The sequence below is a fragment of the Erinaceus europaeus genome, chromosome 20 (assembly GCF_950295315.1).
Source record: "Erinaceus europaeus chromosome 20, mEriEur2.1, whole genome shotgun sequence".
Lineage (NCBI taxonomy): Eukaryota > Metazoa > Chordata > Mammalia > Eulipotyphla > Erinaceidae > Erinaceus > Erinaceus europaeus.
The window spans coordinates 55,060,116-55,084,395 of record NC_080181.1 but is presented as its reverse complement, the minus strand read 5'-3'; the positions used below and the strand labels follow the sequence as shown (position 1 = coordinate 55,084,395).

Here is a 24,280-nt window from a genome sequence, read left to right as displayed (position 1 = left end):
TCATTTCCCAAGTGAGTCATCAGAACCGCAGGCGCTGAGGCTTTGGGTTTGGATGACGGGTGTTGATGGAGGAGAAAGAGATTTTTCTCAAATGGAACGAGATGGCTAGAAGCACAGAGATCTCTTAAGACTCTTGACTTGAAGTACTGTCTTGAGATTCTGATTGCTCTGAGTGCTCTCCAGCTTTGACCGAGTTAGAGACCGCGGCCGCATCTTGGCTTCCCATTTTCCTGTTTCCAGAAGGGCTCTTTGGACACCAGTTTGGAAATTAAGAACAGAGAACAAACCGGTAAACCTTGAATTCAGCGGAGTCTGGTGTTTCTCATGGACCCCCCCAAAAGATTCTACTGTTAAGAGACACTATGCAGGCCCCGGAGGCCCTGGGTTTGATCCCTAGTACTGCTGTAAGCAAGCTAGACCTGAGCAGTGATCTGAGTGTGGTTGGAAGGAGAGAGAGGGAGAGACTAAGGCCCTACCAGCCATTCATCATTCATGATGAAATTTAAAAAAAAAAACAACTTAAAAAAGAATATTTATTCCCTTTTGTTGCCCTTGTTGTTTTACTGTTGTAGTTACTATTGTTGTTACTGATGTCGTCGTTGTTGGATAGGACAGAGAGAAATGGAGAGAGGAGGGAAGACAGAGGGGGAAAGACAGACACCTGCAGAACTGCTTCACCACCCGTGAAGCGACTCCCCTGCAGGTGGGGAGCTGGGGGCTCGAACCGGGATCCTTATGCCGGTCCTTATACTTTGAGCCAACTGTGCTTAACCTGCTGCGCTACCGCCCGACTCCCCAGTGATGAAATTATTTTATGGTACTTTTCTTCTGAATTACAGCTTGTGTGTTCTTAAGAAAGAAAAAGGGGGTAGTAATATGGTTACAAGTCCTGGGTTCTTTCCTTCCTTGTGATGATGAAGTTGCCGTGGAGCCTTCACGAGTGAGCATCATGTCATGGGAGGTTGGTAGTGAGGCCCTTGACTTCTGCATCCTGAAGTGAATGTTTCTGTAATGATGACAGTGGTTGTTTCTGTAAGGATGTTTTCTGTAAATGTTTCTGTGATGATGTTTTCATGGAATAGCGATGGACCCAGTGAAGCCCTGACACTAGCAAAGTGTTGTCCAGGTCTGTAGAAAGGACATGAGTCAATCTTTCATTAATTCATCCTTTTGGTGGGAATAAATTGTTGCTGACTGCTGCACTGCAATTACCCATTCTTCCTGTGCTAAACCCTGACCTACTGTTTCTGGTGAGTGTGTGTACGAATTTGTCATTTGAAGCATTACTCAGGCTCTTTGCTTTGTGTACAGAGTTTATAACTATAACCCAATCTCTCTGCCCTAGTTGCTCCCCCCCACCCCCGAGTGTCCTAGTTTAACTTGATAGGCTTCAATAAATTAATGGGTAAGATGTGCATCGAAACACAAAGCCTTGCTAATGTTGGGGCATTATGCTCAGGTTACCCTCCAGCCTCTTTAACTTACAGTCCAATTTGATTCCTAGGTGAGTGTAAAAGTCATGTAATACAAGCTCTGGGAAGGGCTAAGTACTGGTAGGACAGGGGCCACAGCCTCAGAAATAGCTGATGGAGGTCTGACTGCAGCCGTAGGGGGAACACTAATCCCAGCGCCCTGAAGATTGCCAGGGGCCTGTCGGAAGCTTGCAGGTCGATGCACACTGTCCCATTGACGGTGGCACAAACGAGGAATTCTGGACCCTCCACACTAGGTCAGGTCAGCACGAGGGCCGGTCACCCAGGGGCCACCAGAAAAAGCAGCAGCTCGGCCATCTGTGGCCTTGGGAGGCTTTCCATTTGATCTTAATTGCTCCAAATCTCAGATGTATTTTACAAGATGCTCTTGGTTGGAAAACATTATGGAAAGAAATGGAAAATGTCTGTGTGGTCTTTCCTCTGTTGTGCCGTAGTGCCCTGCTTGGTTCCAGTTTGCCTGGACAGCTTGAGGCACAGTGCGCTTAAGGCGTCTCTCTGCATGTTAGAAATGTTAAGAGTGCCCCTGAATTGGACTTTCAGCTGCACATACACAGGGGAGAAGGATTTGCCAACAGGCAGCTCCAGACTGCGAGTCACTTTCTCAGCAGGAAGGAAAATTAAATCTGGCATTTAAAAAACTTTTTTTTTTTTTTAATCTCAGGGCAGGTTGGGGAGCAAGTAGGAAATAAACACATGGAAGGAAAAATACTGAATTTTCACAGTTTGAAATGAAAGCTTGTAAACCCTTTTCTGCATAGGTGCTGGCCAGCGCAGTCGTTGTAGCAGCACCCATATGGGAGCGAATCTGGCGGCACTGCTGCCCTCCATTGAGGACCCCACCGGGCTTCCTCCATCCCCAGAACCTCTGGGGCCGTGGCGCCACCCTCGTGCGGGAGACTGGCTAGGTGTTCGCTTGTTTTACTTGGACTTTCAGCCAAGGGTTTGAACATGGCATTGTGCTCTGCTGGTACTTAGTACTCTCTCTCCTTCTGCAGGCCTCTTTCTTTGTGGTGTACAACATGGTGACAACAGAGGTGATTGCTGTGTTTGAGAATACTTCGGACGAGCTTTTGGAGCTCTTTGAGAACTTCTGTGACCTCTTCCGAAACGCCACCCTGCACAGTGAAGTCCAGTTTCCCTGCTCAGCTTCCAGCAACAATTTTGCAAGGCAGATCCAGCGCCGGTAAGCTTTCTGCCAGGCTTAACAGACTTACTTTGCCCTTAGAAAATTGATTAGTGGGAGTCGGGTGGTAGTGTAGCGGGTTAAACGCCCGTGGTGTGAAGCACCAGGGCCGGCATAAGGATCCCGGTTCGAGCCCCTGGCTCCCCACCTGCAGGGGAGTCGCTTCACAGATGGTGAAGCAGGTCTACAGGTGTCTGTCTTTCTCTCCCCCTGCCTTCCCCATCTTCTTTTTCCCTCCCTGTCTTCCTTTTCCCTCTCACTTTCTGTCCCTATCCAATAATAAATAAAACTTTTAAAAAAGATTAGAAGACTATTGATTAGTGTTAGGCCAATAGTTAACTTCAGAAAACTTCCATCTTCACTCTGTTCACCTAGTCTTGGTTAGATCTGCCTGTTACAGTGCCTTGTGTCTTCCTAAACCTTCACCTCTCTCAACATCTGTATTCCTTGTCCATGACTTCTGGACTGTACGTGAATTGAAGAAAGATAGAGACTGGGTCCTTGTTCTTAGTTGTGTAATCTTGATGGCGCAATGCTAAGCACTTAAATATTGTTGAATGACTAGAGAAAGTGTTTGGGGCTTAGAATTTAACTGTGTGTTGTACCCATCACTCGTTGCTGCGCCATCCCCAAACTCCAGTGAAATGACAATAAAGTAATGAGAGGTTTGACCCTCTTGGCACCCAGAGCACGTGAGAGAGGATGTTTGGAGACAGGAGGTAGCATCCGGAAGCGGAACAGCCTGCTGGTGAGTGAGAGCTCCTTAGCATCTTCAGGGAGCAGCAGACAGCTAAGACTGCAGAGCTTATGCTTGAGAACTCTGGGAAGAGTCTGGAGATCGGAGGCCGTAAGCACCTCTGAGAGATCTTTGAGAGTTGGCAGAAACCACAACTAGTGGAGTTGTTTTTTTTTTTCTTTTTTCTTTTTTATTTAAGAAAGGATTAACAAAACCATAGGGTAGGAGGGGTACAACTCCACACAGTTCCCACCACCCAATCTCCATATCCCACCCCCTCCCCTGATAGCTTTCCCACTCTCTATCCCTCTGGAAGCATGGACCCAGGGTCATTGTGGGTTGCAGAAGGTGGAAGGTCTGGCTTCTGTAATTGCTTGCCCAAGTGGAGTTCTTAAAAGGAGTAGTAGTTAGAAGGCTGGTGAAACAGCTCACTTGGGCAGTATGCTGCCTGCCGCGTCCTCGAGCCAGGTTTGAGGCCGGTCTGTGCCACATTAAAGGAGGCGCCAGTGCTGTGGTCTTCGCATTTCACTCTCCCTCTGGAGCAGTTGGCGGGGGGGGGGGGGGGGGGTTTGGCAGATCGCCTGTAGCCACCACATGGGACACTACGCAGAAGGGATGTCTCGGGAGCTGTACAGCAGCTCTGTGGCCTCTCCTTCTCTGTGTCCCATCACCCATCTGGGAGGAGAGGGGTCTGGCTGTCATGAGCATGAATCACATGCTTCAAACCTTAGTGAAATCCTAGACTACACCCCCCTCGTATCCCCTCCTCAAACCTACACCTCCATGTGACTGTGTCCTCTCCCACTTCAGCAAGATTGGAGCTTTATTCTCTGGAGCAAGGGAACCATACAGGCTCTGGGTTCTTTTTTTTTTTTCTTTTTTTTTTTATTCCCCTTTTGTTGCCCTTGTTTTATTGTTGTAGTTATTATCGATGTCATTGTTGTTGGATAGGACAGAGAGAAATGGAGAGAGGAGGGGAAGACAGAGAAGGGGAGAGAAAGACAGACACCTGCAGACCTGCTTCACCGCCTGTGAAGTGACTCCCCTGCAGGTGGGGAGCTGGGGGCTCGAACCTGGATCCTTTTGCCTGTCCTTGAGTTTGGCGCCACCTGCACTTAACCCACTGCACTACCGCCCGACTCCCAGGCTCTGGGTTCTTAAGGCATAGCCGGGAATGGGGATAAAACATGCCATTGTATTTTTTTAAATTTTTATTATTTTTGTTTATTGGATAGAGACAGCCAGAAATCGAGAGGGAAGAGAGGAAGAGAGACAGAGACATACCTGTAGCCCTGCTTTACCACACGTGAAGCTTTCCCCTTACAGGTGGGGACCGGGGACTCGAACCTGGGTCCTTGTGCGCTGTAACGCGCACTCAAACAGGCCCCGTCGTGTTTTATCTCGTCACTAAAAACAAAGTTTAAGTGAAACTCATACACTTACTCCTCTGATGAGATATGATATCCAAATATATATTCCTGAGAGGTAAGAGGGTTTTTTTTTTCCCTTTTGTTGCCTTTTTTTTTAATTGTTGTTGTAGTTATTATTGTTGTTGATGTCATCATTGTTGGATAGGACAGAGAAATGGAGAGAGGAGGGGAAGACAGAGAGGGGGAGAGAAAGACAGACACCTGCAGACCTGCTTTACCACCTGTGAAGCCACTCCCCTGCAGGTGGGGAGCCTGGGGCTCCGAACTGGGATCCTTGAGCGGGTCCTTGCTTCCCACCTGCAGGGGAGAGAAAGACAGACACCTGCAGACCTGCAATAATAACTACAACAATTAAAAACAATAAGACAACAAAAGGGGAAATAAAATTAAATTTTTTTTTTAAAAAAAGTACAGAACGGGGCGCCTGGTGGTAGCACAGTGGGTTAAGTGCAGGTGGCACAAGGCGCAAGGACCAGCGCAAGGATCCCGGTTCGAGCTCCTGGCTCCCCACTGCAGGGGAGCCGCTTCACAAGCAGTGAAGCAGGTCTGCAGGTGTCTGTCTTTCTCTCCCCTCTGTCTTCCCCTCCTTTGTCTCCATTTCTCTCTGTCCTGTTGGACAGTGACAATAGTAACAGCAACAGTAAACAACAAAGGCAACAAAAGGGAGAAAATACCCTCCAGCTGGAGTCACTGGTAGCGCAGTGGGTTAAGCGCACATGGCACAAAGCACAAGGACCGGCGTAAGGATCCCGGCTCCAGCCCCTCCACCACCTGCAGGGGAGTCGCTTCACAGGTGGTGAAGCAGGTCTGCAGGTGTCTTATCTTTCTCTCCCCCCTCTGTCTTCCCCTCCTCTCTCCATTTCTGTCTGTCCTAACAATGACGACATCAACAATAATAACTATAACAACAATAAAAAACAAGGGCAACAAAAGGGAAAGTAAATAAATAGATATTTTTTAAAAAGAGCCTCCAGGAGCAGGGGATTCATAGTGCAGGCACCGTACCTCAGTGATAAACCTGGAGGCAAAAAAAAAAGAAGTACAGAACACATTAATTTCTGCTGTTTGAATTTACAGTGTTTTTCTGATCTTCAGATTCATCTATCTGTCCCATCTCTATAGAATTGTATCTTTGGAGTCGGGCAGTAGCGCAGCGGGTTAAGCGCAGGTGGCGCAAGGCACAAGGACTAGCATAAGGATCCCAGTTCAAGCCTCTGGCTCCCCACCTGCAGGGGAGTCACTTCACAAGCGGTGAAGCAGGTCTGCGGGTGTCTATCTTTCTCTCCCCCTCTCTGTCTTCCCTTCCTCTCTCCGTTTTTCTCTGTCCTATCTAACAACAATAGCAGCAGCAACAACAATAATAACCACAACAATAATAACCACAACAATAAAACAACTGAGGCAGAAAAAAAGAATAAATAAATATTAAAAAAATAAATAAATAACACAAAAAAAGAATTGTATCTTAATGAAACCTATTTTATTAACTGTCTTCTGATACTTTGCCACATTGGAATGCATATATAAATTGAAGTTATTTGTTATTTTATTTATTTTTTTTTGTGAGTACATGGCGCTAAATGTTCAGTTCTATTCAGTAACCTCTTGGTAAAATGAAAGTGAATGCAAACATGTTCTCTGACAGGACAAATGTCTAAGAGAAAAGAAACAAATGCTTTTTCTAACTGACAGTGAGAAATGAGTAACATTGTGTACACTGAAGGAGCTGAAGCGTTAAAATCAATGCTAGGAGCATTCCTACAGCAGGGAGATACTTTAGGAATTTAAAGTTTTATATGTAGTGGAGGACGTCTCTAAGGAAGCAGAGTGAACAGAGAAGGAACATGGGGGAGAAGAAGCAATCAGAGGCTGTGCTTGGGAGGCCCAGTGTCTGGCTGTCTCCTGAAGGAACACAAGAGAAGGTGACGAGAGCCGACATTCTGCCGCAGGCGTCCAGCACGGGAGGCGGAGCAAGTGAGAGCTGTTCATGCTGGTTCACGACCAGTGGCTGGACATTTTAGCCTTGAAATGCGAGCTGTTCAACACAGACTGTTGAAAACTTTTAATTCCACATAATGAATGTAGTGCTGTCTGTGCTCTTTGAGACTGTCTATATTAGTTTTGTCTGCGTGAAAGCAGCTCCATCCACAGGGCTGCCCTTTGCTGCTCTCCGTGTGCTCCCAAGGGGTGCTGGGGCTCGCACACAGGGCCTTGAGCATGGCGAGACACACACTCTACTGGCTGGACCTGCTCCTGCCCCCAGCTCCGGTGCTGCGAGCTGAAAAGACATGAGAATACGATTGAGAGGGTGGTGTTCCGCCCTGAGGTCAGAGGGCGTGCAGCCACTGTGCGTGGAGGTTGGAACTAGCAGCTGGGAAGGCTGGAGGGCAGGTGCCGCTGCAGAGGAACCGCAGTGGGCAGCTTTCACCATTCAGCTTTTGGAAACCAGTGAGTGCTCAGGAGGGGAGGCCCAGAGTATAGATGGAGCTGTAGTCTGGGGCTTTGCTGAAAACCAGAGAATCTGCTGTCTTTGATTCTAGCTCAGACGAATGGCAAAGAAATACATTCACGTTGGCCCAGGCCTACTTTCTGATTTCTACTGAGGCAGTGGAGATGAGTGTCCGGAGGGGTCTTGGAGAGGTGTTGCTGACCACTGGCTTTCTTCTGGGGGCTGAGATGCATTCATGGCCATCTAGCACCACAGGCCAACAGCGAGGGCATGAAAACCCAGCCAAGCAGTCTTTCTGATCTTGTCAAAGATAGGGACCTTTGGGTATTTTTTCTTACTTCATTCTTTTTTTTTTTTTAATTTTTTAAAATTTATTTTCCCTTTTTGTTACCCTTGTTGTTTTTCATTGTTGTTGTAGTTATTGTTGTTGATGATGTCATCGTTGTTAGATAGGACAGAGAGGAAGGGAAGACAGAGAGGGGGAGAGAAAGACAGACACCTGCAGACCTGCTTCACCGCTTATGAAGTGACTCCCCTGCAGATGGGGAGCCAGAGGCTCGAACCAGGATCCTTAGCCGGTCCTTTTGTTTCACACCACATGCACTTAACCCTCTGCACTACCGCCTGACTCCCCTTATTTTATTCTTAAAGCTTTGTGTATTTCATGAGAAGAAGAAAAAAGGGAAGGCAGAGTGCCCCTCTGCTGGGCCTGGGCCATGGAAGCCCTGCACTGTGCCGCTAAGCCAGTCCCCGAGCACTGTTTCATTGCTTTTTACTCCATTCGTTTCAGGAATGAGATATTCTCTGCTGCCCCCGCCCCCACCAATTTTTTAAAGATAATTTTTCCTTTGGTTATTAAATCATCTCATGTATTTTGATATAGAGATTAAAAAAAGACTTGCTGATAGTATTCTTTTTTTTTTTTTCTGATAGTTTTCTAAGACACTACAGGAAAGTGAAAAAGAGGGAAATAATTCTAAAACATCACACAGCATGGCTATGAGCATGTTGAGTGATCTCTTCCAGTCTTTCTTTAAATACGTGCATCTCTGCTCTTTGTTTATATTTTAACCATGCTATAGAGGCAGCATGTGGACAGTTGTGTTTCTGTAAGACAGACATTCTCTGTTGCTAAAGGACTTTGCAGAGCCACGGCTCCCATTAGATTTTTTATTTCCCTTCCATTGTCATAAGCAGTGCTGTATTGAACGTGTGCCAAGATTTTCCTGTGTCTAGGATTACTTCCTCAGGGCAGACTTCGAGAAGAGACATGCTTGGTCAAAAGGTATTAATATAGCCTTTACTATCGTTGTGAGAAAGAATTCCCCCTTGTTATTTTTTTTAAACACAGATTCATTTATGAGAGAATGAGAGCCAGAGCATTTCTGACATGTGCAGCCCCTGGGCCCCATGCTTGAGGGTCCAGTGCTTAACACCCTGGGCCACCTCCTGGGCCTCTCCCTTGCTACTGTTGAAGGCAAGTCAGATATGTGTTACCATCCTTTCCAGTTTTAGATATTCAGTTAATCTATGATTGGCTATTGAGAGGGAAGTTGGAGATTGGGAGAGAGAGAGACGCCTGCAGCACTGCTTCCCCGCTCATGAAGCTTCTCCCCTTGTAAGGCTTGAACCCAAGTCCTGGCACATTGTAACACATGAGTTCAACCAGGTGCACCACCCACTGTCGCCTATCCTTTAGATACTGGTGTTTCCATAGGTGTTAGGGTTACTCCCAAACTTGATTTAAACAAAGAATGTGTAGTTTGTCAGAAGTAAACTTGTCAGAGTCAGAGAGAGGCTGTTAGGCCCAGAATTCTCCGCATGCTACCTTCCCTGTTCAGTCTTGGGCCGTTACTTGGGGGAAGTGAATCTTAGTAGAGATGCTAACAGCTGGCAAAGAATAATCATACTCCTTTTAAACTTGTTTATGAAACTTCAGAGAACTTTTCGTGGTCTGGGAGGTGGCACAGTGGTAAAGCACTGGACTCTCAAGCATGAGGTCCTGAGTTCAATCCCCGGCAGCACATGTGCCAGAGTGATGCCTGGCTCTCTCTCTTTTCCCTCCTACTTTCTCATTAATGAATAAATACAATCTTTTTTAAAAAAGTAAAAATAAAATAAAACTTTAGAGAACTTTTCTAAGATTCAGACCATTTCTAGTTCTTTTCTTTTTCTTTTTTTTTAAATTAATCCAAGACACAACAGAGAATTCCCAGGCAGGATGAGAATGGTGGATGGTCTCTGGAGGAGGGTCTTTATGAACATTCTTCTTTTTTTTTTTTTTGCCTCCAGGGTTATTGTTGGGGCTCGGTGCCTGCACTACGAATCCACCCCTAGAGATCATTTTTTCCCTTTTTATTGCCCTTGTTGTTTATCATAATTGTTGATATTATTACTATTGTTATTGCTGTCATTGTTGCTGGATAGGACAGAGAAATTGAGAGAGAAGTGGAGACAGAGAGGAAGAGAGAAAGACACCTGCAGACCTCTTTTACCTCCTGTGAAGCAACCCCTCTCCGCAGGTAGGGAGCTGGGGGCTCGAACCAGGATCCTTATGCTAGTCCATGTGCTTTGTGCCATGTGCACTTAACCCACTGCTCTACCACCGAGACCCCCCATTTCTATTTCTTTTTTTTTTAATTTTTGTTTACTTTTTTCTCTTTTGTTGCCCTTGTTTTTTTATTGTTGTAGTTATTATTGTTGTCGTTATTGTTGGATAGGAGAGAAATGGAGAGAGGAGGGGAAGACAGAGGGGGAGAGAAAGACAGACACCTTGCAGACCTGCTTTACCGCCTGTGAAGTGACTCCCCTGCAGGTGGGGAGCCGGGGGCTTGAACCGGGATCCTTATGCTGGTCCGTGTGCTTTGTGCCACCTGTGCTTAACCCACTGCGCTACCTCCTGACTCCCCCGTTTCTATTTCTGTGCCTTTTGAGAGTAGTAGGCAGGCTTGTGATGTGAGTCTGACCTCCTTCCACACCAAGACTTCCATTTACCGAGCTGTTTGCGGATAGACGTTTGCCAGCTTGAAACCCAAGGCAGCGCCACGTGCACACTAATGAAGCCTTCCTCACTGGTGCTCTGTTTCAGGTTCAAAGACACTATTGTCAACGCCAAGTACGGAGGCCACACAGAGGCTGTGCGCCGCCTGCTGGGCCAGCTCCCCATCAGTGCGCAGTCATACAGTGGCAGCCCCTACCTGGACTTGTCCCTCTTCAGCTATGACGACAAGTGGGTGTCAGTCATGGAGCGGCCCAAGACTTGTGGAGACCACCCAATCAGGTACGTGGCCATGGCTTCACCGGCAAAGGCCCGAAGCTGAACATGGCCTGTGTTCTCTCTCTTGCTTAGGCAGCCTTTGACTCTTTCTGGTCCACTGATTCTTGAATGTGTGCTTTGTTTTAGTCACTGAAACCTCTACTCCTTGCTTCTCAACAAGACATTTATTGAGATAAGTGTTACCCACTTTTTGTCTTTTGCCTCCAGGGTTATTGCTGGGGCTCAGGGCCCACACTGAATCCACTACTCCTGGCGGCCATTTTTTCCATTTTATTGAGAGAGGAGTGGGGGATAGAGAGAGAGAAAGAGCTGCACACCTGCTTCTCTGCTTGTGCAGCTTCCCTCCCCTCTGCAGGCAGGGAGCCAGGGCTCGAACCCAGATCCTTGTGCAGGTTCTTGAGCTTTTTCTTTTTCACCAGAGAGCACTGTTGAGTTCTGGCTTATGGTTGTGCTGCAGGTCGCGCCTGGAGCCTCAGAGCCCTGGGCGCCAGAGCCTCTCCAGCCCCCGGTGTCGGCCACTCGTACAGTATCCAGGAGGGAAACCATACTATTCCATTTAATAACTTCTTATCGTCTCATAATAGAGTTCACCACTGAGACTTGTAAGTTTTAGTCAGCTCAACTTAATTACTTTTAACATTTTATTTATTTGTGTATGTACTTTTGTCGTCACTGGGACTTCACTGCCCGTTGACTTTGTAGATAAAAGAGGCAGAGAGAGAGTAGCGGGTGGGGATCGAGTCTCACCCTGGGTTGCATGTGCCACTTTGAGTCTGTTCATCCTCCTGTTCCCAAGAACAGATGGCAGGGGGCAACTGTGGGCTCAGACAGGCGGTAGACACTCCTGCTTCCTCTCTCAGGGAAGTTCTGGAATGTAGACTTGGACCCCTGCAGGAACTTGAAGCTAACCTCCTAAGTCCCTTCCTCCTTCCCTCCCAGAAGTATTGTTCACAGACCCGCGTGTCTACTTAGTAGGAGCTTGTGTGCTGGGCTGAGGTGGGTGCTGGGGAACAGCCGGCACCAGCGTTCCTGCCTGGCTTGTTTCAGGGGACTCCTGCTGCTAAGCCCGGAGTCAGGGTATTGAAGGCTCTTCTACTTAGAAGTGGTGGCACTTAGTGTTTCACAGTCCAGCTTTGTTGCCTGTTTAATAGGCTTGTGTGACATTATGTACAGATAAGTCCTATTCATAATAATTCCTTTGGGAAATTGCAATTTAGTCCCAAAACCTAAGTAGAATTCAGTTTTTTTAATTAAAAAAAATGTTTTACCTTTATTTATTGGATAGAGACAGCCAGAAATTGAGAGGGTAGAGGAGAAAGGGAGAGAAGGGCAGGGGTAGATGACATAATGGTTATGCAAAGAGACTCATGCCTGAGACTCCAAAGTCCTAAGTTCAATCCCTTGCTGTACCATAAGCTAGAGCTGAGCAGTGCTCTGGTGTTTCTCTTTCTCTCTCCGTCTCCCTCTCTCTTTCTGCATCTCTCTCAAAAATAAATAAAATATTTTTTAAAAGAAACAATTTAAATGTACTGATATCACAAAATATGTAGTCAGTTTTTATATTTCCTGAATATTTAAATACTCTCTTTATAGTTTATATGTTCCAGTCAAGACTTAAAAGCAAGGGCCTCTCAGTTCCCAGCACCACCACTGACCGTAGCTGAACTGTGCTCAGTTCGCTCTCTCATGATAAATATAATAAATGTCTTTTTCTTTTCTTTTCTTTTCTTTTTTTTTTTTTTTTTTTTTTTTAAGAATTGACATTTAAAAACAGAAACAAGGACCATATATAGCTTTAGTTACAGGACCTTTAAAGTCCTTTTTATTCTGTGGGTTCTGCTTTCCTTCTGTTTCCTTTGTACAGAAATTGTTGCGGGGCCGGGCAGTGGTGCACTGTGGAGAGCACATGTCAGCAAGTGCAGGGCCCCAGTTCATGCCCCCGGCTCCCACCTGCAGGAGGAGGCTTCACAAGCGGTGAAGTGGTGCTGCAGGTATCTCGTCCCCTTCCTCTCTCAATTTCTCTCAGTCCTATCAAATCATAAATAAATACTAAAGTGGAAAAAAGTTTGTTTATTTTTTTTAAACAGGTTTTTTGATCTATACTTTCCTGCACTTAGATCTTCCTTAATGCATCCCTAGGGTGATATTCACCGCTTTCACACTCCACCTGTTTTCCTGTGAACTGGCAGGTAGATGCAAGACTCAAGCAGGTCACTTCAAATAAGAGACCCTTGGACCAGCAAAATAGCTCACTTGGATAGTGCGCTGCTTTACCACGTGCACTACCCAGGTTCAAGCCTGCTTCCCATCATGGTGAAGGGAGCTTCGGGGCCGTGGTCTCTTCCCCCCTCCTCCATCACCCCTTCTCTTTTTCTATGGGGGGCGGGAAAGAAAGGAAAAATCAGTTATATTTTTATGTGTTGGGGATTATGTGGGTAAGGTGAGAACATTTTGACACATGAAAACCCTCATTTGATACTATCAAGGACTATGACACATTTCACTTGTCTCTGTTCCTAGTTTGAAAAGATTAGTCAGAGTAAACATCTGGCAATGTCGTTAATGCTCTACCTGACTAAAGGATTTTGTCTTATAATTCTTATTTTTTGTTCAAAACGAGAAATAGAAGAATGTCCAAAGCACGAGGAAGGTAACGCCAGGATCAGCACCTTTACTGTGCCCTCCACTCTGCCGTTTATCAGTGTTGCTGCATTTACGCCTTTGCAGCCGTGCCCAGCATACTGCTTGGCAATCTGTTTCTATCTTGCATGTCATTATGCAGTCCTCACAGTTGCAGTCCTAATGACAGCAGATTATTCCCTCAAGTAAATGTCACGTAATTTATGTAACCACCCTACTACTGAGCATTTATTTTCTCTGCATGTTCACATTAGGGTTAATTTGATAGCAGACATCTTTATTCATGTCACTGTTTACCTCGTTTAAGTTAAATTTCAGGATATAAATTTTTGGAACTGGAATTACTGAGTCAAAGAATATGAATAGATCTGTGTCTGCTGTATATTTGCTTTCTAAAACAAGGAAGGCAGGAAGAAAGGAGATTAGAACTCTTTAACTCTGAGCTCTTCATTTTCTAGAATGCCTTCCTATTCGACTCCAGGCCTGTTGGGCGCCTCCCATTCCCAATCCCTCAGGGCATTTATTTTGTAGGTGGGAAAAGACTCTGAAGTAGTAGGAGAAATAGAAGCGTCTTAGTAATGTAACAGATGAAAATTTAGTATTTTTGGTCTGGTATATGAAGAAGAACCTTCCAAACAAATTACCCTTAAAAATAAAAAGCGGGTGGTGAGGAGACAGCTCCCACAGTGGAGTGTGTTACCATGTGCAAGGGCCCTGCTCCTGCCACTAGGAGGCTTCACAGGCGGTGGAGCAGTACTGTGGTGTCTCTGTGGTCTTTCTCCCTTCTCTTACCCCTTTACCTTAAAAAAAAGGAAAAGAAGAAATGAGTACACCAGGATCCATGGAACCATGCAGCCACAGAGCCCAGCAGTACCTGTGATGTAGGGCTGGGGAGATAGCACAGTGGTTCTGCAAGTCACTTCATGCTTGAAGCTTGAGCCGCAGGCTCAGTCCCTGGCACCACCATAGGCCAAAGCTTAGCAGGGCTGTGTTCAAAACAAAACAAACAATGACAACAGAAACCACTCTGATAGCAAGAAAAAGAAAAAGAAAGAAAGAAGACAAGCTCGTGACCTAGGAGGTGGCAAAGTGGCAGAGTTCTGGACTGAGACCCGGCCGGCGTTCAGATCCCCAGCACCTCACTTGCCAGGGTGCTGCTCTGGCATCTCTCCCTCTGAGGCATACCTCCCCTGCTTCAGTCAATAAAATGAAATAAATCTTAATAAAAAAAAGCTCCAATGTGGGCCTGACAAATACTCATATCTGGGAGCGTTGAGCACTTACCGTGTCACTGGTCCAAGCCAGGTTATGCTCCAGGGTCAAACACGCATCCTGTTTCAGAATCCTAGTGCAGAAGAAGAGTGTGGGCTATCTTGGCACTATTTGAGATTCCAGGATTGGTCAAGTAAAATATCTGACTAAGACTGATTTCACCTGTTTCATTTCACTAATGTAAATGTGGCTACCCAGTAGAGCACAGGTATTATATGCAGGGACCCGGGTTCAAGTCCCTGGTTCAAGCTTCCCCACCTGCAGGGGGAGGTGTCACAAGTACTGAAGCAGCGTAGCAGGTACGTCTCTGTCTCCCTCTCTCCTTATTTCTCTGTCTCTATTAGAAAAAAAAAAAATTGGAAGTCAGGCGATAGCACAGCGGGTTAAGCGCAGGTGACGCAAAGCACAAGGACTGGCATAAGGATTCTGGTTCGAGCCCCAGCTCCCCACCTGCAGGGGAGTCGCTTCACAGGTGGTGATAACTACAACAATAAAACAACAAGGGCAACAAAAGGAAATAAATAAAATAAATATTTTTTTAGAAAAAAGAGAAAAGAAAAAATTGTGACAGAATTTATTTTACACTAGTGCCTTGTGTTCATTTCACTTCTTGCCCCAGCCTAGACAGTCTTGGGCCGGGTCGCTCTGGAAAAGGGCAGACTGTGGTTAAGGCTGTAGTTCAGGGTCATCTTGGGGAAGACAAGTGGCCCAGTGGCTCAGGACAACATAGCCTATCAGACAAAGCCGGTTTTGCAGTTCTGATCACCTGGGACTCGTGACAAGAGATTCCACTTCCAGGTAAGGGAAGGAGTTCCCGCCTCCCCTGCTGTGCTGATTTCAGGATGGTGGTGCCTAGCTGAACCCTCCCCTCCTTGTTCTCTAGGTTCTATGCCCGGGACTCTGGTCTGCTCAAGTTTGAGATTCAGGCGGGCTTACTGGGCCGCCCCATCAACCACACGGTGCGACGCCTTGTTGCCTTCACTTTCCACCCCTTTGAGCCTTTCGCTATTTCTGTGCAGAGGACTAACGCCGAGTATGTTGTTAACTTCCACATGCGACACTGCTGCACGTAGGTGCCTCACGGAAGCTGGGTTACTTGGTCTCTGGGACTGCTGTCCCTCTTCTCAGCGGGCTCTAAAGCAAAATTTTCTGTCTACCAGCCTTGTTGGTTCCAGACTGGGGAGTCTCAGATGAGGACAGCCAGAGAGATGCAGCCTCACGGGTGGCTCGGCCCAACGGGTCTTGCTTTTACTACAACACAACTTCTGACTCACGGAAAGTCCTCTTGCCTCTTCCCTGTGGGAATAACCAGCTTTAGTTAAATCCACTCGTTTTTTGGTCTTGGTTTTACTCTGCATTTTATTTCTATGAAGACGAAAGCACTCCACCTTTCTCCCTTCTTTGACATTATGGTGTGCAGCCTGACTCAGCTAAATCTTACTCCTTTCCACCACGTACACAAGCACAGCTATCTTTGTAAGGAAAATTTGATAATAAAGCCTTGGTATTTTCTTACCTAAGTCTACCCTGTTTGATGATTGCCTTGTCTCAGCTCCGCAAATGCTTTTCAGATACGTGGTTCCAGAAAGATCGTGAAAGGGACCAGAAGCCATGAACCCAGAGCTGCTCTTGGGAGAAGGAAGGATGTGGGCCAGCATGGGAGGGAGGCAGCCATCTGCGGTTCCCTCCCTCGGGTTTTGTCCTGTGACTGTTGCTGTGGCAGGAACTGGGCATAATTGCACGTTCTCATGTGGAAGCATGCTCCCATCTGGGCCAACCACATTGTGCAGGTGGAGGGGAGAGCAGCCCCGTCCGGTCGCAGCAGAAATAAACTGCAGCGCTTACTGTGATTTGGGCAGTGAGAGCTGGCAAGCTCCAGGTGTCCCTAAGGAGATCGGGTTAGTGCCTACATGGCCCAGCCTCCCAGCCCCAAACCCCCCGCCAGCCCCCAGCAGCATCCTTCGGTCACATTCTCAGCCTGTCTCCTCCTGGGCATCTTGTCAGGCTGTTGACGCTTGTTCGCCATTGATGGAAGGAGCTTGTTAGGAACATCTGACTTTGAGAGCATCTTTGTGATGTGGGATTCCAGAAGGCTGTGGGGGAGCAGGGGCAAACTCCTATAGGCGGCATCCCTCAGGCCCACCAGACCAGCTTCCCTTGGGAACACAAGGAATGGGACAGGAGGTGCTGAGCTCCTGCGGACAGTTCTGTGTACTTCATCACCAAACAGCTAAACCTACCTGTGCCCCACATCTAGTGCAGGATTGGAGCTTCTCTCTTGAGTCCAGTAGACCTAGTGCCAAGATGTTAGAATGAGGAAAGATGGGGGTCGGGCGGTGGCGCAGCGGGTTAAGCGCACGTGGCGCAAAGCACAAGGACAGGCGTAAGAATCCCGGTTCGAGCCCCCGGCTCCCCACCTGCAGGGGAGTCACTTCACAGGCAGTGAAGCAGGTCTGCAGGTGTTTGTCTTTCTCTCCCCTTCTCTGTCTTCCCCTCCTCTCTCCATTTCTCTCTGTCCTATCCAACAACGAGCAACATCAATAATAATAACCACAAGGCTACAACAACAAGGGCAACAAAAGGGGGGAAAAATGGCCTCCAGGAGCAGTGGATTCATGGTGCAGGCACCGAGCCCCAGCAATAACCCTGGAGGGAAAAAAAAAATGAGGAAAGACGAGAGAATCGTAGTGCAAGATGGGACTGGGAGGTAGTTTGTGCAGTAGAACACATGCTTTCCTGTCCACGCAGCCCTAGGTTCAAGCCCTGGAACCATGGGTGACTCCCAGGAACTCCACACTTAGTGGAGCCATGCCAGAGTAGCTCTCGTCTGTCTGTCTCTTGGAAGGAGAGCTATTCTGGAAAGACTGGAACTGGACCCATGGGAGTGTCACCCAAGGAGAAGGCATACCGAGGAGAACCCCAGTGTACCTAAGGAATGGAAGCAAGCATGGCAGGTGTTGAGGGCCAGCGTGGCACGTCAGCTAGTGTTTCTAACCAGAGGTGAGGGGCCAGGGGATGTGTGTCTGAATCCTGAAGGCTCTGGAAGGTAGAAGATACAAGCCTCACAGTCTGGAGGGTGGCTTAGAGACAATAGATCCAAGAGAGGGAGGTGCTGGTCAAGAGAAGAAGGGGTGGGAGGGCTTGAACAGCGTCCCTGGGCTTTTGGATGGAGGAAATACCCAGATGTCCCCGAGTCTGCAGGAGAAATCTTAATCGTGCACCATGCCTCACTCAGTGCCTGTTTTAGGCTTGTGCTCATGAATTTAAGGACAATTTTTTTTTCTTCTCCCAGAGTACTGCTCAATTTTGGTTTATGGTAACCTGGGGGATTGAACCTGAAACCTAAGAGCCTCAGGCGTGAGAGTCTTGTTTGCATAACCATTATGCTTGCTCTCCACCCTAAGGATTTTTTTTTTCCCTTGCAGCAACTTTTAGCTGACATATACAGACACAGACATATACAGAGTTGAGGTTTCTCTTCATTAGCATGAAGGAGATGATGCAGCAAGGCAGTTATGGGCAAGGCCCCTGTATTAGGTTGGATATAGGGAGCTGACAGCTTAAGGAGAAGCCAGTGTGCTGGGGACAGCCAGCTTCCTTTCCTCCAGAGCCCTTCTTGTGAAGCTGGACTCTGCTTGGCTGGTAGTAATGTTCCATTACTGACTCTTCCATATGTTTTTTTCTTCTGTTTTTTTCCTATTTTATTTTTAATACACTTTATTTTTTTAAATATTTACTTATCCCCTTTTGTTGCCCTTGTTTTATTGTTGTTATTGATGTAGACATTGGATAGGACAGAGAGAAATGGAGAGAGGAGCGGAAGACAGGGAGAGAAAGACAGACACCTGCAGACCTGCTTCACCGCCTGTGAAGCGACTCCCCTGCAGGTGGGGAGCCGGGGTGCGAACCGGGATCCTTACGCCGGTCCTTGCGCTTTGTGCCACCTGCGCTTAACCTGCTGCGCTACCGCCCAACTCCCCACTTTATTTTTAAATCCTTTTTTTTCCCTTTATAACTTTTACTAGAACAGATAGAAACGGAGGTCAGGGAGATTGAGGGAGAGAGAGATAAGCACCTGCAGACCTGCTTCACAGCGAAGCAGAACCCCCTGCGGGTGAGGAGTGGGGGTTCAAACCCGGGTCCCTGCGCTTGGTAATATGTGTGCTAACCAGGTATGCCACCACCCGGCTGCCTCTTCTCTTTCTTTCTACCAGAGCACTGCTCGGCTCTGGCTTACGGTGGTGCTGGGGACTGAACCTGCAGACTCAAAGCCTCAGGCAGGAAAGCTGTTTGCATAATCTTAATGCTGTCTGCCCTACCCTTTCTTGCCTACTTGATGTGGTTAGGACTCTGCAGAGTGAGTTGCAGTGGTGTGTGTCACTACCACGTGGATCTTCAGTCCAGGCAGGGCCTCCGCCAGCTTGCTCTAGTTCTGTGCTGCAGGAGGGCGGACAGTGAGGTAAGGACCCTGGGGCCCTGGGGGGGCTGCGGAGGACTAGGAATGTCTGTCCTGTGCTGTCGCCTGTGGCGGGAAAGGCTCCTGGCTGAGCCTTTGCCTTGTGGGCTGAGTAGGTTACTGACCTGAACTCCCACATACTTGACTTGTCTCTAGGGTGTGCCCTGGCAGCCTGATGGCCCCACATCCCCTGCTAGTGACCAGAGGTGGAACCAAGGCCAAACCAGGTAGTGTGAGGGACTTGTTTGTGAAAGTACTTAACCAGGTGAGTGATTCCATGAGGTAAAGGATTCTGGGACTTCCGAGGGACATTTCTCTCTTCAAAATGTCAGTGAGGAAGGGGCTGAGTGGTGGTGTACCTGGTTGAGAGGACACGTTACAGTGCTCAAGGATTCGATCCCCCAGTCCTCACCTGCAGAGGGAAAGCTTTGCAAGTGGTGAAGCAGTGCTGCAGGTGTCTCTCTTGTCTCTGTCCCTCTCTGTCACCCCTTTCCCTCTGGACTTCTGGCCATCTCTATCAAATAAAGATAATAAAAATATTTTTAAAATACATAAAATGGGGTGGGGGTAGATAGCATAATGGTTATGCAAAGAGACTGTCATGCCTGAGGCTCCAAAGTCCCAGGTTCAGTCCCCCTGCCCCACCGTAAACCAGAGCTGAGCAGTGCTCTGGTGTTTCTTGCTGTGTCTTTCTCTGCATCTCTCTCAAAAATAAAATAAATAGAATACTTTAAAAAAAATACTTAAAATGTCAGTGAGGAAACATGTCCATACCTCCGCTCTTCCAACATCCCACGCTCCAATTCTGAAAAGTACCAGCCTTGGGAGGGCACTGACATTCTGCATGGCAGAATGGAGAGGAAAGAACCGAACTAGAGCTGACAGTGTTGGTTGACGCAGCCGACTTCTGTATTCCCAGTTCTGAGAGACGGTGCATTCCCTGACTATTGAGACCTCTTAGAATTGGGTGTTCTTTTTCTTGCATTTGAAAGCAAATCAATACAGGCCAAGAAGTGAAGCTCTTAGGATTGTGTACTTTCTGTTCAGTGTCTGCTTCCATAAGGCTCAATTATGACTTCTTTTTTGGCCTCAAGGGTTATCACAGGGACTCAGTGCCTGTACTACAGATCCACTAGTCCTGGAGGCTAGTTTTTTCCCTTTTGTTGCCCTTGTTGTTGTATAGTTGTTATTATTGTTGTTGTTATTGCTGTTGTTCGATAGGACAGAGAGAAATTAAGAGAAGAGGGGAAGACGGGGAGAGAGAAAGATAGACACCTGCAGACCTGCTTCACCACTTGTAAAGTGAGGCCCCTGCAGGTGGGGAGCCGGGGGCTTTAACTGGGATCCTTGAGCAAGTCCTTGTGCTTCACACCATCTGTGCTTAACCTGCTGTGTTACTGCCCAGCTCACTTTTTTTTTTTTAACTTTAGTTATCTATTTGATAGGACAGATAGAATTTTAGAGGGAAGAGGGAGACAGACAGACACCTGAAGCCCTGCTTCACCACTTGTGAAGCTTTCCCCCTGCAGGTGGGGAGCTGGGGGCTCAAACCAGGATCCTTGCACTGGCCCTGCGCTTAGCGCTATGTGCGCTTGACCTGCTGCGCTACCGCCCTGCCCCCTATGACTTCTTTTTAAGAGAGACTGGAAGAGTGGGAGGGATGGAGAGATGAGAGAGAAGGAGAGAAGGAGCAAGAGAGACCAGAGACACCTATCAGCTGTCATACAGCAATGTCAGGGATTGAACCTGGCACGTCTAGGGCTTCAGGCATGAATGTCTTGTTATGTCACATGTCTCCCTGACCTGAGTGCTACTCTTGATTCCTGTGAGGTTCCTGGGTCTCCAATAGCCACCTGACACCACACTTGAGCTGACCTGGGTGTTTCTTGTAGCCATAATGATCTAAAATGGGAGAGAAAACATTCAACCTGTTGAGTTATTAATTTCTCAACCCTTATGTGTGTGTGTATTGATTTTCTTTTTTCTTTATTTCTTTTTTTGCCTCCAGGGTTATCGCTGGGGCACGGTGCCTGCACCATGAATCCACTGCTTCTGAAGGCTATTTTTTCCCCTTTTGTTGCCCTTGTTTTATTGTTGTTGTGGTAATTATTATTGTTGATGGATAGGACAGAGAGAAATGGAGGAGGAGAAGATAAGAGAGGAGGAGGGAGAAATAGACACCTGCAGACCTGCTTCACTGCTGTGAAGCAACCCCCCTGCAGGTGGGGAGCCGGGGGCTGGAACTGGGATCTTTATACCCATCCTTGCGCTTCGCGCCATGTGCACTTAACCCGCTGTACTACTGCCCAACTCCTTGTTTGTTTGTTTGTTTCTTTCTTTCTTTTTAAAAATATTTATGTATTTATTCCCTTTTGTTGCCCTTGTTTTATTGTTGTAGTTATTATTGTTGTTGTTATTGTTGGATAGGATAGGACAGAGAGAAATGGAGAGAGGAGGGGAAGATGAGGAGAGAAAGACACCTGCAGACCTGCTTCACTGCCTGTGAAGCAACTCCCCTGCAGGTGGGGAGCCGGGAGCTTGAACCAGGATCCTTATGCTTAACCCACTGTTCTTCTTCTTCTTCTAGCGTTTGCCCTTCTTCCGTAGCCAGTCAACAGCGTCAGGTTGAGCCTGACGTAAAGTTTCGAGACCTCCTTTGAGTCTGGAGAGGTGGCAGTCGTTGACGATGTGGGTCATAGTCTGTCTGGAGCCGCAGGGGCAGTTCGGGTCGTCTCTGGCTCCCTCTTTTTTTTAAAGATTTTATTTATTTATTAATGAGAGATAATAGAGAGAGAAAGAACCAGACATTACTCTGGTACATGTGCAGCCGGGGATCAAACTCAGGACCTCATGCTTGAGAGTCCAACACTTTACCACTGCACCACCTCCCGGACTGCTTAATTTTGTTTCTAAAGCATATGAGATAGCTCTCAGTACCTTCTCCACAAATCCAGTGAAACCTCAAGAATTATTGGAGAAGCAAGGTCTTTAGAACCAAAATACTTAAGAAATGCAGAGACTTTGAGGACTGCGACGCCCCAGCCTCTCCTTGCCCAGGCCTTCCCTCTCCTCGGGCCTCAGCAGGCAGCTGGCACACGCTGTCAGCAGCTCCAGGCCTTTTCGAGAAGCTTCCATTTGAATCGAGCAAAGCCTCTTTCATTCAGAGTCCTTGCAGAGAAGCACAGTGTAATTCACTGAAAAGCCTAAATGAGATAATTTTAAAAAGCACGGTAGCTTCATTATTTTCAAGTACAGAGAGTAACTCCATCTCAGCCGTGAAGTGTTCTTTGTAGAAGCCCTCGGGGACTTTCCTTAATGAGCAGATTATAATTATTGGTAATCAGCATGGCTGCTGCTTTCTGCAATACGTGCTTCGACAGGAATTGAGTACATTAAGTGATTGTGATGTTTGGGGGCAGTTGTGTTTACAGCACTAATTGGCTGAGTGTCTACCCTTTCTAGCTAGAACCCTCTTGTTAAAAAAAAAAAATCTGAAGGCCATCTCCGCCATGCAGTGTTTGATTATCAGAGACAGAAGTGGTGGTGGGTGGCAGAAAGGACTTCAGTTCTTTACTGATAGAATTTGGGGGTAGTTCCAGCCTGCGACAGGGGCCTGGCACAGACCCTGACTAGGCCACTTACTAGCTCTGCAACCGGGGCCTGATGAGAAGAATTCGAGTCTCACTTCCCCTCGTTGCTCTGCAGAGGTGTTGTGAGTGCTGAGTGTGTAGTGAAGCACTGGATACAGAAAGTGCTCAATAAATGCCTCCTCTGGACCCAGCGCTGTTGGCGTATTGTCATTCCTTGGAGACCAAGCAGCATACTTCTGCCTGGTCTCCAAGTCCAGCCCTTGCTCAAAGAACTGTAGGACCTCCCCCCCCCCCCGCCCACAAATAACACCCGTGGGGGCACTTTTATCAGACAGGTGGGAAGGGGTGTGGAGCACCCTGGGATGCATACTGCCTGGGTCCTCACGCACACCCAGAGCCCTGCTGCACCCTCCTCATCAGTCTGCGTCCTACATTGACAGCTCTGTCAGCTTTTTGCCCATCCCCCCGCGGATGCCCAGACACACCGGTGCAAGCACACATACTCGCCCTTGGATAAAGCACTGGACTCTCAAGCATGAGGTCCTGAGTTCAATTCCAGGCAGTACATGTACCAGAGTGATGTCTGGTTCTTTCTCTCTCTCTCCTATCTTTCTCAATAATAGATAGATAAAATCTTAAAAAATAAAAAAAATTAAAAGATCAAGGGCTGGGGAAGTATAACATAATGGTTACACAAAAGGATGTTCAGGAGTCAGGCGGTAGCGCAGCAGGTTAAGTGCAGGTGGCACAAAGCACAAGGACTGGCATTAGGATCCCAGTTTGAGCTCCCGGCTCCCCACCTGCAGGGGAATCGCTTCACAGGTGGTGAAGCAGGTCTGCAGGTGTCTGTCTTTCTCTCCCCCTCTCTGTCTTCCCCTCCTCTCCATTTCTCTCTGTCCTATCCAACAAAGATGACATCAATAACAACAACTAACTACAACAACAATGAAAAACAACTAGGGCAACAAAAGGGAAAATAAATATTAAAAATATTTTTAAAAAATTTAAAAAAAAGGATGTTCATGCTTGATGCACCAGAGGTTTCAGGTTCAATCCCCTACAACACCAGAAGCCCACACAGAACACTCTGGTAATGAATAAATTAGTAATAAAAAGATTATAATGAATAATAAAAAGATTGACTTGGGGAAGCAATCTAGAGACATTTACTTTGGTACATGTGCTGCCAGGGATTGAACTCAGGACCTCATGTTTGAGAGTCCAATGCTTTATCCACTGAGCCACCTCCTACAACACCCCTTGACCTTTTTATATTCAGTTATTCTGGTTAAGTTCAAAATATAAAATTAGGGGATCAGGCGGTAGCGCAGTGGGTTAAGTGCACATGGTACGAAATGCAAGGACTGGAGAGAAAACTCAGGGAGGGGCAGGCAGCAGGCACCAGAGTGAGTGAAATCTGAAGTCTGAATCTTTGCTTAGAGTTCTTCAGTCAGTAGTAGGCCCTTTTATAATTTTTTTTTTTTTTTATTGTCATCAGGCTTATTGCTGGAGTTCATGCCTGAACCACAAACCCACAGCTTCTGGCAACCATATTTCCATTTTCCCCTCCGTCCCTTCCTTGCTTCCTGCCTTCCTTCCTTCCTTCTTTCCTTTTAAATTTAATAGCATAGAGAGAAATTAGTAGAGGAGGGGAGATAGGGTAAGAGAAAGAGAGACACCTGCAGACCTGGCTCACCACCTGTGAAGCTTCCCCCCTGCAGGTGAGGACAGAGGGCTTGAACCTGGGTCCTTGT

The 24,280-nt window shown here is 47.2% G+C and overlaps 1 protein-coding gene across 7 annotated transcripts in view; it reads left to right on the top strand.

Annotated features, from left to right (window-relative positions):
* Positions 1 to 24,280, top strand: part of DET1 (DET1 partner of COP1 E3 ubiquitin ligase) — a 40,759-nt gene that overhangs the window by 6,643 nt on the left and 9,836 nt on the right. For 2 of the 7 annotated variants that reach the window (XR_009546610.1, XR_009546611.1), the window contains exons 3-4: positions 2,489 to 2,676; positions 10,380 to 10,571. Coding sequence is in view for 5 of the 7 variants with exons in the window: in XM_060179382.1 (XP_060035365.1) it covers positions 2,489 to 2,676; positions 10,380 to 10,571; positions 15,364 to 15,553 (570 nt within the window). In the remaining 2 variants the exon portion in view is untranslated. The other 5 variants (XM_060179384.1, XM_060179382.1, XM_060179383.1 and 2 more) reach the window with 5 other exon arrangements.